The sequence below is a fragment of the Hevea brasiliensis genome, chromosome 5, assembly GCF_030052815.1.
Source record: "Hevea brasiliensis isolate MT/VB/25A 57/8 chromosome 5, ASM3005281v1, whole genome shotgun sequence".
NCBI classification, from domain to species: domain Eukaryota; kingdom Viridiplantae; phylum Streptophyta; class Magnoliopsida; order Malpighiales; family Euphorbiaceae; genus Hevea; species Hevea brasiliensis.
Window position 1 is genome coordinate 1042184 of NC_079497.1, and position 15434 is coordinate 1057617.

At 32.4% G+C, this 15434-nt stretch overlaps 1 protein-coding gene and 1 pseudogene across 3 annotated transcripts; both read left to right on the top strand.

Annotated features, from left to right (window-relative positions):
• The first annotated feature begins 204 nt into the window (after positions 1 to 204).
• Positions 205 to 7698, top strand: LOC110667648 (probable LRR receptor-like serine/threonine-protein kinase At5g37450; annotated as a pseudogene).
• A 1263-nt stretch (positions 7699 to 8961) lies between these two features.
• Positions 8962 to 14227, top strand: LOC110667725 (histone acetyltransferase TAP1). Of its 3 annotated transcripts, none has more exons than XR_009148723.1 (8): positions 8962 to 9120; positions 9369 to 9445; positions 9701 to 9761; positions 10522 to 10705; positions 11363 to 11462; positions 11596 to 13309; positions 13393 to 13486; positions 13793 to 13844. XR_009148723.1 is itself a non-coding variant. In XM_021828661.2 (8 exons), exons 1-8 carry the CDS (start codon positions 9011 to 9013, stop codon positions 13870 to 13872), a joined length of 807 nt encoding a protein of 268 aa, XP_021684353.2. In that variant the 5' UTR covers positions 8962 to 9010; the 3' UTR covers positions 13873 to 14227. The 3 variants fall into 3 exon arrangements, 1 of the variants encoding a protein (XP_021684353.2); XR_009148722.1 differs by having other exon boundaries at positions 11596 to 13275; positions 13793 to 13841; XM_021828661.2 differs by having other exon boundaries at positions 11596 to 11696; positions 13793 to 14227.
• The last annotated feature ends 1207 nt before the right edge of the window (positions 14228 to 15434 follow it).

Consider the following 15434-nt stretch of genomic DNA (forward strand, 5'->3'; position numbering starts at 1 on the left):
TACCCTTTTATTTAAATTTTTTTAGCATAGTTTGAATTGAAATTGATTCGTGGCTGAAGGCAATGAATCAACAGGATAAAAATTAGAACATAGTTGACTGAATATTTTATTTTATTACCTTCCTATTAAAATAACCTAAAAATAAATGATTATACTTAATTGAGTGGAGGTGGCAGTTCCGTTAATAGTAAGAAATCTAAGACGATGTATGGTAGAGACAAAAGAGAACGCAGTGCTATAGTCAGCGAGTGTGGAGTGAAACGGCAGTTGTGGCACGGAACTCAACTAAAGGAGCAATTATTAGATGACAAGGACGCACATTTTATTTCCTTTTATTTTTATTTTTTATTTTCTTATCTGTCCTCTGCAAATCTCTATATTCCTTCTTGGTTTTTGTTGACCCACCCTTTTCCGAAGGACCTAGCTAGCTAGTAGCTACTTACATCATTAAATTCAATCCTTTTTTTTATCCAAATTCTTTAATTTTCACTTTTTAATAAGTAATTTTATGAGATTAAGTAAATTGTACTTTAAAAAAGTAAAGGAAATAACATTCATTGAATTTTCAGAAAATTAAGATAAAATATTAATTAAATAAACTAAATTTTCATATTTATTAGGAAATAAAGATTTTTCGACTAAAATTAATAAATGTTAATTATAGTGATAAGACGTATTATATTTTTAAGAAGGGAATCCAAATATAATTTTTAAATAAAATATTATTAGAAGGGATAATTATAAATTTTAAATGAATTAATCTCCTGTGAATAAACTGATATCTTGATAAATAAATAAAAAATTATTAGCTAAATTACACTAACCAAACAAAATTTAAGTGATTTAATTTTTTTGGGAAGTTAAGGATAATGACCAATCAAACAAATCAAATTTTAACACTTTTTAGAATTTTAAAATTTTTAAGTTGGAATGTGTTTAAGATAATGGGCCATTAAGTTAGATCAATTTTCTATTGTTTTAGTCCAGATTGTGATCAATTTTCCCCATACTCTCTTTCTCCATTTGTATGTTTGTTTGCATACGGTTCTTACTTCATTCATTGTGAAGTAAACTGTTAAATGCTTTACATCAATAGTATAAAATCACTTTGTCTTGTAACTTCTTGATGATTCTTTTTGGGGAAAAAGATATTTTCTTGTTTCTTTTACTTGTAGTTTCTTGATGCTATTCCCTTCAACTTGATAGGAGTCTTAGGAACTGTAACTTGGAAGGAGAAATTCCTGATCTAAGCCGCATAAGGGGCCTTCTTTACCTGTAAGTCCGAGAATCACTTTCTTTTAAATGATAATAATGTTTTCATAAATGCCTTGTGCATGTGGCCTGTTACTATTCACTGCTGCCAGTATCTTACACTTGAGTTGCCAAATCTAGTCATATTTGACATATCATTTGCCATTCCTCTCCTTTGGGATTGGCAAAATTCTTTATGAGTAGAAAACAATGGTTCTATAATGTGGTTGCCAAATCACATATTATACCATTCATATTGTTGTTTTTATCTTATGTATAGTTAAACATCTTTCAGGGATCTAAGCTTGAACCAGTTTAGTGGAAACATACCAACAAATAAGCTTTCCAGTAACATAACAACTATGTAAGTGATTGTTGAAGTCCAAAAATAGTTTTGTTTAGCTTGACCTCTGTCTATGTGGGTGTGCGTGGTAAAGTTCCTGGTTAGCATGCGTATGAAGCAATATAACAATAATTTTTTTCATTATTGCATTTTGATAAAATATTTATCAGTTACTGTTTTGGTATATGGTTCTCTTGTACCAATAATGCACCAATAACCTAAGGAGAAAACATGTAAATGACCATAAAATAGTGAAAAACTATATTGAGACTAGAGAAAGTATGTAGTATACTACAGTGGCTAATACTAAAATTGAGATTTTTGTTTTTCTGATTTTCCTTTAAATCACCATATAAAAACTGAAGTAACTTAAATTTAAAGTTATCAGAAAGTGAGATTAACTGAAGAAATCATTTAGATATCATAGAAGGAACAAAGAATGCAGATTCAGTGTATGATAACATGATATTATCTTTCAATAGAGGTAATAGAATTTCATGTCTGATAACTAGAAATACTTAAAAAACAAACCTAGCACTCAGCCACTCACAGAACAGATACATGAACTAACTCTAATATACATATTATGGCAAAAGCAGGTTTGACGGAAGAGTCTACGGAAATGCCAGGAACAAACTACAGGACCTGCCTTCAACTTTAATGGGATTGTGATGTATGAAATAATATGTTTATAGATGCATATATGCATGTTATCTTCAGATGGTTAACTGTTGCTTTTATTGTAGTAATCTTTTCTCATTTTGGCATGATCAATGTAATTTATCATGTTTCTTATGGTTGCAGTGATTTATCCAAAAATATGCTTAATGGATCTATCCCCTCAAAATTTTCAGGCCTTCCTTCTCTCCAGGACCTGTAAGACCAAAAACATTTATTTCTTCACTCAGTATTTGCTTATTGTTTTTGTCATGCATTCTTCAATTTTTGTTGTAGTTACTTTAAGCTTTTATAGATGCTTGAGATACTGGCCATTGGGCTAACAGCTCAAAGGGAAAGTGCCTGTTTTATAGAATAGTAGGTTAAGTAGTCAACCCTTGATATTCCCTTCACCATCCCCTAAAAGTCTTGGATACAGAGACTTAATCTTTCTCAGGTTGATTGATTGTATCTATAGAGTCTGTACTCTGTATGATGAAGCATAATGCATAACAGGATGCTAATTAAGATCTTATTATTATGATACCAAAGCTCATATTTTGCTGCAGGTTACTTGATAACAATTCATTAAGTGGTAATATTCCCACTATTATCTGGCAGAATATGGAATTTGGGGCGGCAGATACACTCACCTTGTAAGACTTGATGGAAATAAACTTTTTATGATACCTGCATATCCTTTATTCTGTGAATTTAATTGTTTTTTGGGGTGACGTTGAACATCATGACTTGCCTAGTTCGGTGTATTCTATTTAAACTTGCAGGGATTTCGAGAACAATCTGCTTTCAAATATTTCTGGCTTGCTGAATCCTCCTTCAAATATTAGCATCAAGTGAGCTTTATTCATGTACTTGTTTCCTTCTAGTTCTGTATCATCACTTCATATGGTTCATTAGATTTTTTATTTTATTTTAATTTTGAACGTACGACCTTCTTTGTTATCACTCCAGTCCTTGTCTCTAATCTGAATTTGACAAAGCTACAGTATTGATTGTTCAAGCTTGAAAATATAACACTGTCAGCCTAGTTATTGCCTCAAACCTTAGGCACTGATGTCTCCTCTCACTACCTCCTTCTACACTTTTCTTGAACTTTTATTTTTTCAGTGCCTTAAACCAAGTATAAGTGCATTCATCGTTGCATATAGAATGTTTGAAGTTGCACTGTTAAATGTAACAAATGAATGATGCGTCCATCATCAAACTGTTATAACATAGTTTCCCACCCTCCTTTTATCCTTTTCCAAGTGGATTTTCAAGATTCTTTGTGTACAAGTGTGTTCCATATAAAGGATGTTAGGTACCCCAGGGATCAGCTTTTTACCATAGTAAAAGACCAACAGAATGTTCGAAGTCGATGACTGTGTGTTGGGCAATGTGGTCAAAATTGCAAGCATGCATACCATGCTATTGATTTTTCCCTATCTGGATGGTATGTGTCCACTATGCTGAGCTTGGGACTTTCCTTGAAAACTTTGGTGCATAATGCCTGCTATTGCATATGAATTACTTCCCTTTTATATTGTATGCAAATACTGAATCTTCATAAGACATACCTACACCAGAAAGTATGTGAAAAGAATCTATCCATGAACTATGTACTTCAAATATTTTACTTTCGAGTTTTTCATTTTGTCTTGGTTTTCTTGCTGTTAATATCTCTCTTCATTGTGAAATGTCGTATGAATGATTCTTACAATTATTGTTTGGGTAACAAGTAATTCTAACTTAAAAATGAGCAATTCTATGACATCTAACCTATGGGTTCTTAGGCTTCAAGGCAATCCTGTTTGTACAAGAGCAAGGGAATTGAACATAGCCCAGTTCTGTGGATGAACAAGCGGAGACGTTGAGGGTCCTGAAATTTCAAGCAACTCAAGCGGCTCAATGATTATATGTGATCCTCAATCTTGTCCTACCAGCTATAATTTTGAATGTCCCAGAATCTCCTGTTCGCTGCTTCTGTGCTGCACCTCTTGGTGTTGAATTACGTTTGAGAAGTCCTAGCATATCAGTTTTTCTCCCCTACAAACATCAATTTGAGATATACATGGCCTCCAGTCTTGACTTGGATCTTTACCAAGTACTGGTAGACTCATTTGAATGGCAAGAAGGTCCTCGGCTAACAATGTATGTGAAAATTTTCCCTCAATATAATAATAATGGTTTGGGACAAAGGCTTAGTTGAGTTGAGTTGAGTTGAGTACAATAATAATGGTTCCATCACAAGTGAGCTTCATTGGATTATAGACATGATTGCTACATTTTCAATTCCACCAAATGATACCTACGGCGCTTATGATCTGCTCAATTTTGCACTCCTCTGGCCTTATTCGAGCGGTATGTCACCTAAGCTCCCTCTATTTTATACTATGCCATTTTTTGATAGCTCCAATCATGGAAGATTGTAGTAGTTTGTTTGCTTTAAGACTCTATATTACAATTACAATATTCCTCATACCTTCATTGATAGATTTGGTAGATGAGAAAATTGGGCATTGCTTAGGCATTCTTGTTTTTTAACTTTCAATTTTTCATTTCTGAAAATAAAAGTGATGTACAGGATCCCTCCATTATCTGCCTGCCAGTTACTTCGCCAAGATGATCAAATTGCATTAGTTTACAAGTTCTTAATTTACATCATCAAAAGATGGAATGTAACACCTTCCTCATTGGGAGGAAAAGGACAATAGCTGACTGTGACAGAGAATCTGTTATGTAACCAGATTCTCCATCACAGAAAGATTAAAAATTAGAGAGGAAATAGAGAAATGGAAGAAGGAATAGAAGAAAATAGAAGAGGAGAGAAAGAATAGAATTTAGGGAGAGAAGAATGAGGATTTCATTGATAGTATTCTGGAATAGTTTCTCTTTACTTTGTCATAAGTACGAAGTTTCCAAGAAGCAACTTAGTCCATTTACTTTGTCATAACTTATGCTGCTTTCTCTTTTTACATTTGGAAACAAGCGCGTAATTTGTGTCTATGCAGTTCCAAGAATTCCAGTAAAAATTGAAGGTGTCAAAGAATTAAGTTTTGTTGAACTTGAAATAGCAACAAGCAGTTTCAGCATAAATATTCTAGTCGGTCAGGGAAGTTATGGGAAGGTTTACAAAGGTGTTTTAGCTGATGGCACAATTGTGGCAATCAAACGTGCAAAGCAAGGATCTTTGCAGGGTCAGAACGAGTTCTACACTGAAATAGAACTCTTATCGCGCTTGCATCATCGCAACTTGGTGTCATTGATTGGGTATTGTGATGAAGAAGATGAGCAGGTAGGCTTTATTGGTAGCACTTTATGTCTACTTCAAATCCAAAATTTGATGTGTGATATTTTTTGTGTTCTGCAGATGCTGGTGTACGAGTTCATGCCTAATGGTTCCCTTCGCAACATTCTTGCTGGTAAATATAAGTATTTATGCTCCTTATCCATGGTGATGGATTGGATTCGTTTTGTTTAACAATTCAAAGCAAATATATCGGTTACTTCATAAATAGAAGATTGTGCTGATGGCTCATGTCCTACACTAAATTTCTCACTTTTTTTTAATTAATTTTGTTTTATTACTTTTCATGAGAAAGAGGTGAAAATAACAGGAAAAAACAAAAGCTATAGAACTTCCAATTGTTATCATTATTCTACAATTAAAGTAATATCAACTAAAATATATTATTACTATTTCACTCTCACCTAAATTTCGATTCTGTAAGGCAAGCATATCAACATTAGCATATTGCTCTAAACTTACATTATTGATGTGTGATATGACAGCAAGACTGAAGAGGCCTGTAAATTTTGCTATGAGGTTGTATATTGCATTTGGTTTGGCAAAGGGTATTCTCTACCTTCATACTGAGGCTGATCCACCAATAATCCACCGAGATATTAAGGCAAACAACATATTACTGGACTCGAAGCTTACAGCAAAAGTTTCTGATTTTGGAATCTCAAAACTGGCACCAGTAACAAATGGTGAAGAATTTGCAACTCATATATCTACAGTTGTGAAAGGCACACCAGTAAGTTAAAATATTGTAGTGCAGTGTTATATAGAGCTGAAGTTGTTTTGCTTCTCAAGATGGTGTCTTTCACACACTCAATTTCTACAGTAGAAAATATGTTTTTGATGGTTCTTAATTTATTAAAGAAAGTCTTCCATAGAGAGTAATTGCAACAGTATTTTTCCTAGTTCCCTGTATCATGGAGTGTCTTAAAAGTAATATAACAGTTTTCTTCAAGCATTCCTACAGTACAATCATAAAAAATAAATCCATTTCTGGAAAGCTCACAGAAATCTGCATAGTTCATCATCAGCCCCTTCATCAAAGGCTGCCCCACCTAGTCATCTGGCAGCCATTTTTGCTTGGATTTCTTCCATCCATTCTAACCTTGTTTGCATTTATGGTAGCAAGACTAAATGCTGTTAATTAATACTTGTCTTGCTTTTTGTGGGAGGTTTTCTTAGGTTTCTTATTAGATGGCTAGTACTTCAGAGCAGCGGTCATATTTCTGCTGCCTATAATGTGTTGCTGCTTAATGTTGGCGGGCGCACTGATCTCACTTTATGAATTGCCACCGTGCTGGGATACCTTGATCCAGAGTACTTCATGACTCACAAATTAACAGAGGAGTGATGTTCATAGCTTTGGAATTGTATTTCTAGAACTCTTGACTGGAATGCAGCCTATATCTCATGGCAGGCACATTGTTTGAGACGTACATACTAGTTTCTCATAACCACCACCAGCTAACAGCTTTCGTCATTTTTTACTCTAAGAATGCAATTCAGGAGACACTTTGACAAGATCTATTTTTTTAACCTTTTCGTTACAGTATATATCAATTGTTGCAGCAGGATGCTCAGACTTGCATTAAATATACATAATCAATTTTTTTGGCAAGTCCTATGGAGTTAATTTAATAATATACAATCTTGGAGAGCAAACATTTTATATACCACATGTTCACACTAGGGCATGGAAAACGGCCTTTGAAGCAAGCCTGAGATTTGTAGGGGCATGACTTTTATGCTCAAGTTAGCATTATCAAATCGTAATGACTGCTGCTCTTATTGTGAATGACAGGTTCATGCAGCATGTCAATTGGAATGTTGATCTCCATCATAGATGAAAGCATGGGTGCATACCCTTCTGAATGTGTCAAGAAATTCATGTCATTGGCCCTCAGCTGTTGTCAGGAAGAGAGAGAAAAGGCCATCAGTTTAAGAAGTAGTCCAAGAATTGGAGCATGTTTCTTAAATGTTGCCCAAATCTGACATGATTCTACCAGACTATTAGGCCTCCACTTCTGGAATGTCAAGGGACGACCTGCCCTCTCTCTATGCTAGAACGAAAACTTTTCCATCTTCTGATTTCCTTGGGAGTGATCCAGACGGTTGTGTCATACGCACCATCAAGCCTCGCTGACGCGAGCTTTCCTCCTTTTGGATAACAACTAATAATTTGCAGCTAGATGAAACATTACTGGATATGCTTGAATACCCAAAGAACCATAATTACAAAAAAATTCATTCTCATATGTATGGTGGTGAATGAAGCCATAGGTTAACATGGTGTAAAATCTTATATTGGGAATTGTAAAACATCTAGTTATGGGCAAATTGCAGCATTGATAATCTGAAACTGATTAATTGCATGGATGCACATGTCCACTTCTAGGCCCTTCTTAATGGGTGAGTGAAGCTAACAGTGGTTGTTGTGAATCTCAGGGTTTGGTGGAGCCAGTAAGGAAAGGAATTCAACCAGGGAAATACGGTTATGATCAGGGCATTGGCAGGGCAACCCAGAAGAGTGGAACTCATCTTCCATGCATCTTTTGATGCATTTGTGGAAGTCAAATTTACTATTTGCAGCAAAATGTGCCTGAATTTATAGAGACACAAGAAATTTGCTTAATGAATTTGTTTCTTACTTTTAAATATATTATTATTATTATTATTATTATTATTATTATATATGTGTTTTCTCTCATCAATTCACCAAGATTAAATCCTAAGCTTTATTTTATTATATATATTTTGATTATTAATTGCAGTATTTAGAAATATTATCATGCATGGTACAAGCACCTTGTTGGTTAGTTATATGATAGATAAATCATAGATGGATTTGAAATTATCTTAAACACTGGAATTTATTTTACGATAAACTCCAAATAAAAAATAAAATAAAAAGAAAGGTAAAAGTTGTATTTTTTTCTTAGGAACAAAAATGAAAGAGAACTCACAATGGTTTATTTAGCATTACTTCTTAAGTTACTAATCAGAAAATTGAAGGCTATTAAAGATTGTTTTTATATTAAATTTTATATATTTTAATTATAAAAACTTAAAATAATTAAACAGTTTCTTTAAATTATTTTTCTTAATCATATTTATAGTTCATATTAGAGTTAATGTTGAGAATATTAAAAATTTTAAAAAGGATATTAAAAATTTATTTAAAATAATTTTTTTTAAAATTTTTTTCTAAAAACATTTAAAATGATATCTTTTTAAGTGGTATTTTAGTTTAGAAAGCAAATTTCAATTCCATTGCCAAACATATGAGAAAAAGGGAAGAAAAAAGGGGCCAAAAGTGAAGGGCAGAAGTGAAAAAAGGCAAACAATTAGAAGAATTGAGGGGGGGCAGAAGTGAAAATACGAGAAATTATAAGCAGCAAAATTGAAAAACGATTGGCGTCTCGCGTCTGTCTGCGCTCTCCATGAATGTGAAGTGAATGAAAGGGGCACTAATATTACAATATCCGCACCAACGGCTCTCGCGAGCATTTACAACCAGGAAAAAAATGCTAACGCAGAACCTGAACGTGGTCGCTCGTCCATCTCTGTAAGAATTCGGTACTTAAGCTCTTAAATTTCATCTATCTTTACTCACTGCAGATCTTTTGGAAGTTAAATCATGCGATTAACTTGCGAAATTAGGGTTTTCGGCTTCACTTGTAACAGTTATCTGTAAACTTATGCGTGATTGATTTGGAAAACGCTGAAGTTGGAAAGTATTATTGTCTGGTTTTTAGGAGTAATTTTATTGTGGAGTTGGTTGTGCTCGCTTGGCTTATTGTGACTGTTTTGCAGATTCCCAGTTTCTTCTTTTGATTGCCACGGTGAAGCGTCTAAACAGTTGAACATTTTAAATTTTGGACTTGCTAGAGGTGTGTATGCGTTGCTTTTTCTCCGTTGTAAACCAAGTGATTAATTCTAATAGCAGTTACTAATAAGGTTGCCTAGAAATAGGCACTTTTGCTCCCTGGAAGTACACACTCTTGCTAGATACTAGTTACCATTCTTCCATTCAATTGCTTCTAGAACATAGCTTGAAGTTGAATTCATGAAACCAATCTCCACGTTAGTGAATTAACCGTATTAAGTTAAAGGGGTTACGAAAATTCTACTATTGTTTTTGACAGCAAGAAGAAAACTCAAGGTTACTCAACTCAAGGCAAGCTTTTGGGACTCCATCCGATCTGGGTAATATGAACCCCCTTTTTTTTTTTTTTTTTTGGTTTTCTATGATATATTCATGAGCTGGGATACAGGCACTCGGTTGCTGATATAACTCACACATTTGCAATTGAAGCTTTTGCCACCTTGTTGTCGACTGTTAAACTTAGAGTGTCTTGATAACTTTGTTTCTAGAAGGATGTTGATATGCATAACAAGAGAAGTATTTCATGGAACACATTTCCATTAATGTGGTCAATGTATTTTAACTTTCAATCGGGCAGGTATTTTGCATTTTGCTCTAAGTTTCTTCACCAAATTTGAGAAGTTGTTTGCCCCATTTTAATTGTTTTATGTCTTAGATTAGTTTAGGAATGTTTCATCATCTTCCTGTATGTTGTAACTGGTAAACTTCAATTATTATATAACTTTGCGATCACTAGCTGATTAGATTTTAGAAGATTAAAAATTATCCAATAAATAGAGCATTAAAAATGGGATTTTTTTCCACTTGTTTGATCTTTTGTTTGCTGGGCTAGCTAAGAAACGTTTGTTATATTTTACCTTGCATCTTTTGTTTGATCTTTTCAATTCTTAACTGGTGATATATTGCACTATGCAAGTGTATGATGGGGCCCACTTATTTTGTTTTGTATCTTGATCCATGGTGGACTGGTCCATGGAAGAAAATCCATTTTGAAAAGTTCTTTGATTCTATGGGCAAGTTCATCTGCCTTATTTCTTTAGTTATATGTAGAGGAGTTTTTACACTTGCATTATACCTCAGGTTCTTGAAGGAGAACTCAACAGAAGTCATTGAACCTTCATCCACACTAACAGAAGAGGAAGAACCACTTCCTGAAGAGTTCGTACTTGTAGAAAAAACTGAACCAGATGGAGCAATTGAACAAATAGTATTCTCTTCAGGTGGAGAAGTTGATGTGTATGATCTTCAAGCCCTATGTGATAAGGTAAATATTTCCACATAGCCACATGATCTATTATGATAGTAATGGTAGGATGCATGAGTCATATTTTATCTAAATATATTAAGTGGTTCAAGCCTTTTCCTAAGTTAATGGCTCAAGATGGCAAGAACTTCACTATGGGCAAATTAATAATACGAGTATAAGGCCATGGTGGCTAGTCCTTTAAATCACATTCCTAAATTCACTAGAAGATACTTTCTTTAATTTGGATTCTCTTTCACAGAAGACCCCTAACTAAAAGCTTAAAATTATGATGGTGTTGTATCTTTGTAAAAGAGTAAAAAGAGGGGGGTGTTATCCTGATGCATGAAAGATTCAAATAAGAAAAGAACTAAGAAGCATTGCAATTGGTTTACCATATATGTGATCCATGGAAGAAACTGTCATTTCTGAAACTTCTAAAATGTGATTTTTGTATATCTAACAATTTTACTAATTTTTTAAAAACTCTTTTAATAGATTCATCTTTGCTGATGAATATTTTTCTCTAGGTTCTGTTAGTTATTTTTGTCATCTAATTGAAATTGGAATCCTCTTTACTTCACTCCAGGTTGATTGCTTGTCTATTAAAGCTTGACTAACTGAGGTATGATATGGTGATGGACTTAAATACTTAAAACAATTGAATATGTGTAACAGGTAGGCTGGCCTAGAAGGCCACTGTCAAAATTAGCTGCAGCTTTGAAAAATAGCTACATGGTGGTCACATTGCATTCCTTAAGGAAATCACCTGGATCAGGTATTTAGTAAACATGGCATAAAAACTCCTCCCATTTTATGGTAAATGATCTTGTTAAGCTAGAATTAACTTGTTTCTGCATCTAAAATTATTTTATGAACATCTTAGTGTACTTGGAGAAGTTATTTGACAGAGGGGAATGACCAAAAGAAGCTGATTGGCATGGCTCGTGCTACATCTGATCATGCCTTTAATGCTACCATTTGGGATGTTCTCATTGATCCTAGTTATCAGGTAAAATCAGTGTTCCTGGAAATCACCATTGCCCCTGGCAATCACACAATCCAGGTTTTATATAACAATCTGGAACATCAAAATTAAAGTTATGACATGTTAACGATAGTGGGCAGAGAATCAAACAATCTGTGTCACAGATTTTAGTTAATTTCGTTATTATAATGCTACAAATTTTGGGATTTGGATTTTCTTTATAGCATTTAAGTATTTACATGGAAACTAATTTATTATACTTATGGGATAGTGGAAAATCTATGGTTTATTTTTATTTCTTCTGGAATGGTATTTGTATACATTACATTGTATGTAATGTGGAACAGATTAAGGGGGTGTCTGGTTCAACTTTTGGATGTAAATGATAGCTGATGGACACCTAAACAGGTGAACTGAAATGTTTGGCAATCTTAAAAAAATAGAGTTGATAGCTGATAGCTAACTGATATGATAACCATCGGCTGCAGTTTGTATCAGCTTTAAAAATAGAGTTGTTTCCCATTAGCTGATAGCTTATTTGATTTTATTTTTTATTTAGACTATATTATCCTTTCTCATGTAACTCGAAAATTAATATTATTAATTTGCCTTTATTTTTTTCCATTTACAATCTTAACACCTTATTTAGCATTTTGCAATTTTGTTAAAATATTTTTTATTAATAACATAAAATATAAAATACTTATTTATTACGAAAAAATATATTTTTTTTCTAAAAACTTAAACTTATAAGATTTTCTTTCTCTATCAACAATAAAATTACTGTATTATTTTATAACTACATTTTTAAAATTATTTATTTTTTATAAAGAATTTAATTATTTTCTTATTTCAATAATAAAATAAATAATATGATATAATACATTATTAATTATATTTTTATATTTTAATAATATAATAAATGATATAATATATTAAATTAATAAAATAAATAATATAATATAATAAATTTATAATTTTATATTTATTTTTATAATAGAATAAATTATATGATATATACTCTTATTAGTCATTTTACATATTAACAATAGCAACAGCTAAACATAATTTTATCAAATATTTGGCATAAATCAGCTATCATCAATTATCAGTTATCAGCTATAAATTAACAGCTATTAGTTGCATCCAACAGTTAAACTAAACAGGCCCTAAGTAACCAACCTACTAATGTTTTTATGGAGGGCAAAATTCAAGCAGATAACACATGGAATCAAGTTTTAAAGAAGGGAGATTAGGGTTATTAATCTTATCTGCATGAGTTTTTCTAACCTATTAAGTGTTTTAGGTTTCAGATAATTGTATTTTGTTCTTATTAAGCAATCCAAAGAGCACATTTTGAAGACCATGATGCTTGTTTTCCTGTTTTTGTTCCATGTACTGGAGCGATTTGTGATCAAGATAACTTTGCTTTGAACATGGACAAACTTGAAGATGGTTTACTAGGCGGATTACATTCCCATCGTCATTGTAGCTTTTTTCCCTATATCTTTCCATTTGGACATGGTTTAAGACATGAAAAAGTTATGTGCAATGTATGGAAACAAAGCACTATGGTATTTTGAATCAGTCATTCCACCTTGGGGTGAATACACTGTCATTTGTCACAACTACATATGGTTAATTTTAATTTTATGAGAGTTCCTTTGTTGATTCTGTGTTAACTTCTTTATTGCTTTCTAAAAATGCCTTTTCCATTCAGGGCCAAGGTCTTGGCAAGGCTCTTATTGAAAAGCTTATTAGGGCACTTCTACAAAGGGACATTGGAAATATAACACTTTTTGCAGATAGTCAAGGTATAACATCTCATTAAAATGTGTTCACTCTTTGTAGTGGAATCCAAGTCCATTAAATTTTTTTTGCTCTTTTGCTAATGGCATACACAAAATGGTTCTCAAATTCTCCATGTATGTGTGGGCTAAAAAATGACATTCTTTCTCACCATATTCATTAATCTTACGTTGCCCAATTGTGTTTATTTAGTTCATGGTCCTATTTTGGGATATGCCTTTGTACCCTATTGATTTTTCCTCCAGGATAAGTACCTGTATGGATATTTTGATTGTGGAGTTTCACGTTGTTTTACCACTTTGCCATTGCAGTTGTGGAGTTCTATCGGAATTTAGGTTTTGAACCTGATCCAGAGGGCATTAAAGGTATGTTTTGGTACCCAAAATATTAGCAGTTCTGTGAGTTGGTCAGGTATATTCATCTGTCAATTAAATTAGTTCAGCTTGCAAATTCAAATGGCACATGGGACATTGAAGGAGGAATCTGTGTGTGAGTCTATATTAGTTACAGAACTGTATATTTTTCTTTTTCTTTTTATTTAACTCAGAAGTGTGCAAATTGTAATTTTAAACTTATGCCATCAGTGAAGTTGTATATTGTTGAACTGGCTTTGATGTCAGTGGTGGTTAAGTACCTGCTTAATAGGAGCAGTGGTTTACTCCTTATGCTTTATTAGCATGATCTATCCCATGTAAGGTTCAACAGATTAATTTTTCCAATGTGACATTGACTATTTTGATGCCAAATATTTTTATTTTATCTTTAAACGTGGAAGAATTTTATATTTTTGCAATCTTATATTTAAGTGATTATTATGGCAACATCTATGCATGATGTGGCTGATTTCATCATAAAAATTAACATAAAAAACTAGTAAATGCCAACACAGATTATTTCTGGTTATGTTTGCATGGACTTAAGTTTCCATCTTACTTTCTAAATATATACTTTGCACGGTTTTGTGCATATATATAACGGTGAAGGTAGCTTGACAATGCATGGAATGTGTGCTGCTGATGGATTGTTGTTGGGAAAAAGCTCCTAAATTCTGTTTGATGTCTAGTTGTTAATTATTAATTAACCTGAACATGGAAATGTTGATGCTTTCTTGCTTGGGGAAAGTGATATTTACAAGGTGGTTCTGTAAATTAATTGGTATTGTACCAGTTGTCTTCAAAGCTAATACAATGATAAATATGTCAAGTACATGGAAATTTTCGTAGGGAAAATTAATATTTAGTCCCACATACTTCTTTCCTTTATTTTTTCATTTTTTGAAAAAAATATACTTGCGGTTTGCACAAAAAATTTAATCAGTCTCCCTAAATCTTTAGGTAATTGAGGAAAATTGTTTTTCAATAGAGAAAATTCAAAAATAATATCTAATAAATTGAATAAAAATACTTTAACAATTAAAAAATATATGTATAAATTCAAGTTTAATTTTCATTTAACAATTTTTATTTTTATTTCAGAATATGTTTTTTAAATTATCATGTTTTTTAAAATATAAAATTAATTAATTAATTTAATTAAAATAGAGAGATTAAATAGTAATTTGATAAGTATTATTAATAAAAAATTTAGTAAAGAGATTAAATAATTTAATAAAAATAAAATATATGAATTAAATAATATATTTTTAAAAATATATAAATTAAATAATTAATTTCATTAAAATACATAAATTAAATAATAAATTTTCCTTTCATCTTTGCTACTGAGCAAATAAAAGAAGCTTTCCTCTGAATTACTTTTGAACTTACATTGCAATGGCAACAAGGAAATTCGGTGCCCAAGTTAGGCTCTACCGAAAACTAAGCAAGCATGTTCATGGTTGTATGCACATGCCCGCTACCATTCTAGTGGGTTGGTTCACTAGTAATAATTGGAAGCTCTAGGAAGGGATATATATTTAATACAGGGCATTTAATATAAATTCGACGAATTAAA

What these genes read in the sequence shown, in the direction of transcription:
- LOC110667725 (XM_021828661.2), top strand. Translation starts at nt 9,011, where the DNA reads ATGAAAGGGGCACTAATATTACAATATCCGCACCAACGGCTCTCGCGA. An exon ending in TTCAAGCCCTATGTGATAAG is followed by an intron (nt 10,706 to 11,362) that starts GTAAATATTTCC and finishes TATGTGTAACAG; the next exon opens with GTAGGCTGGCCTAGAAGGCC. An exon ending in ACTTTTTGCAGATAGTCAAG is followed by an intron (nt 13,487 to 13,792) that starts GTATAACATCTC and finishes TTGCCATTGCAG; the next exon opens with TTGTGGAGTTCTATCGGAAT.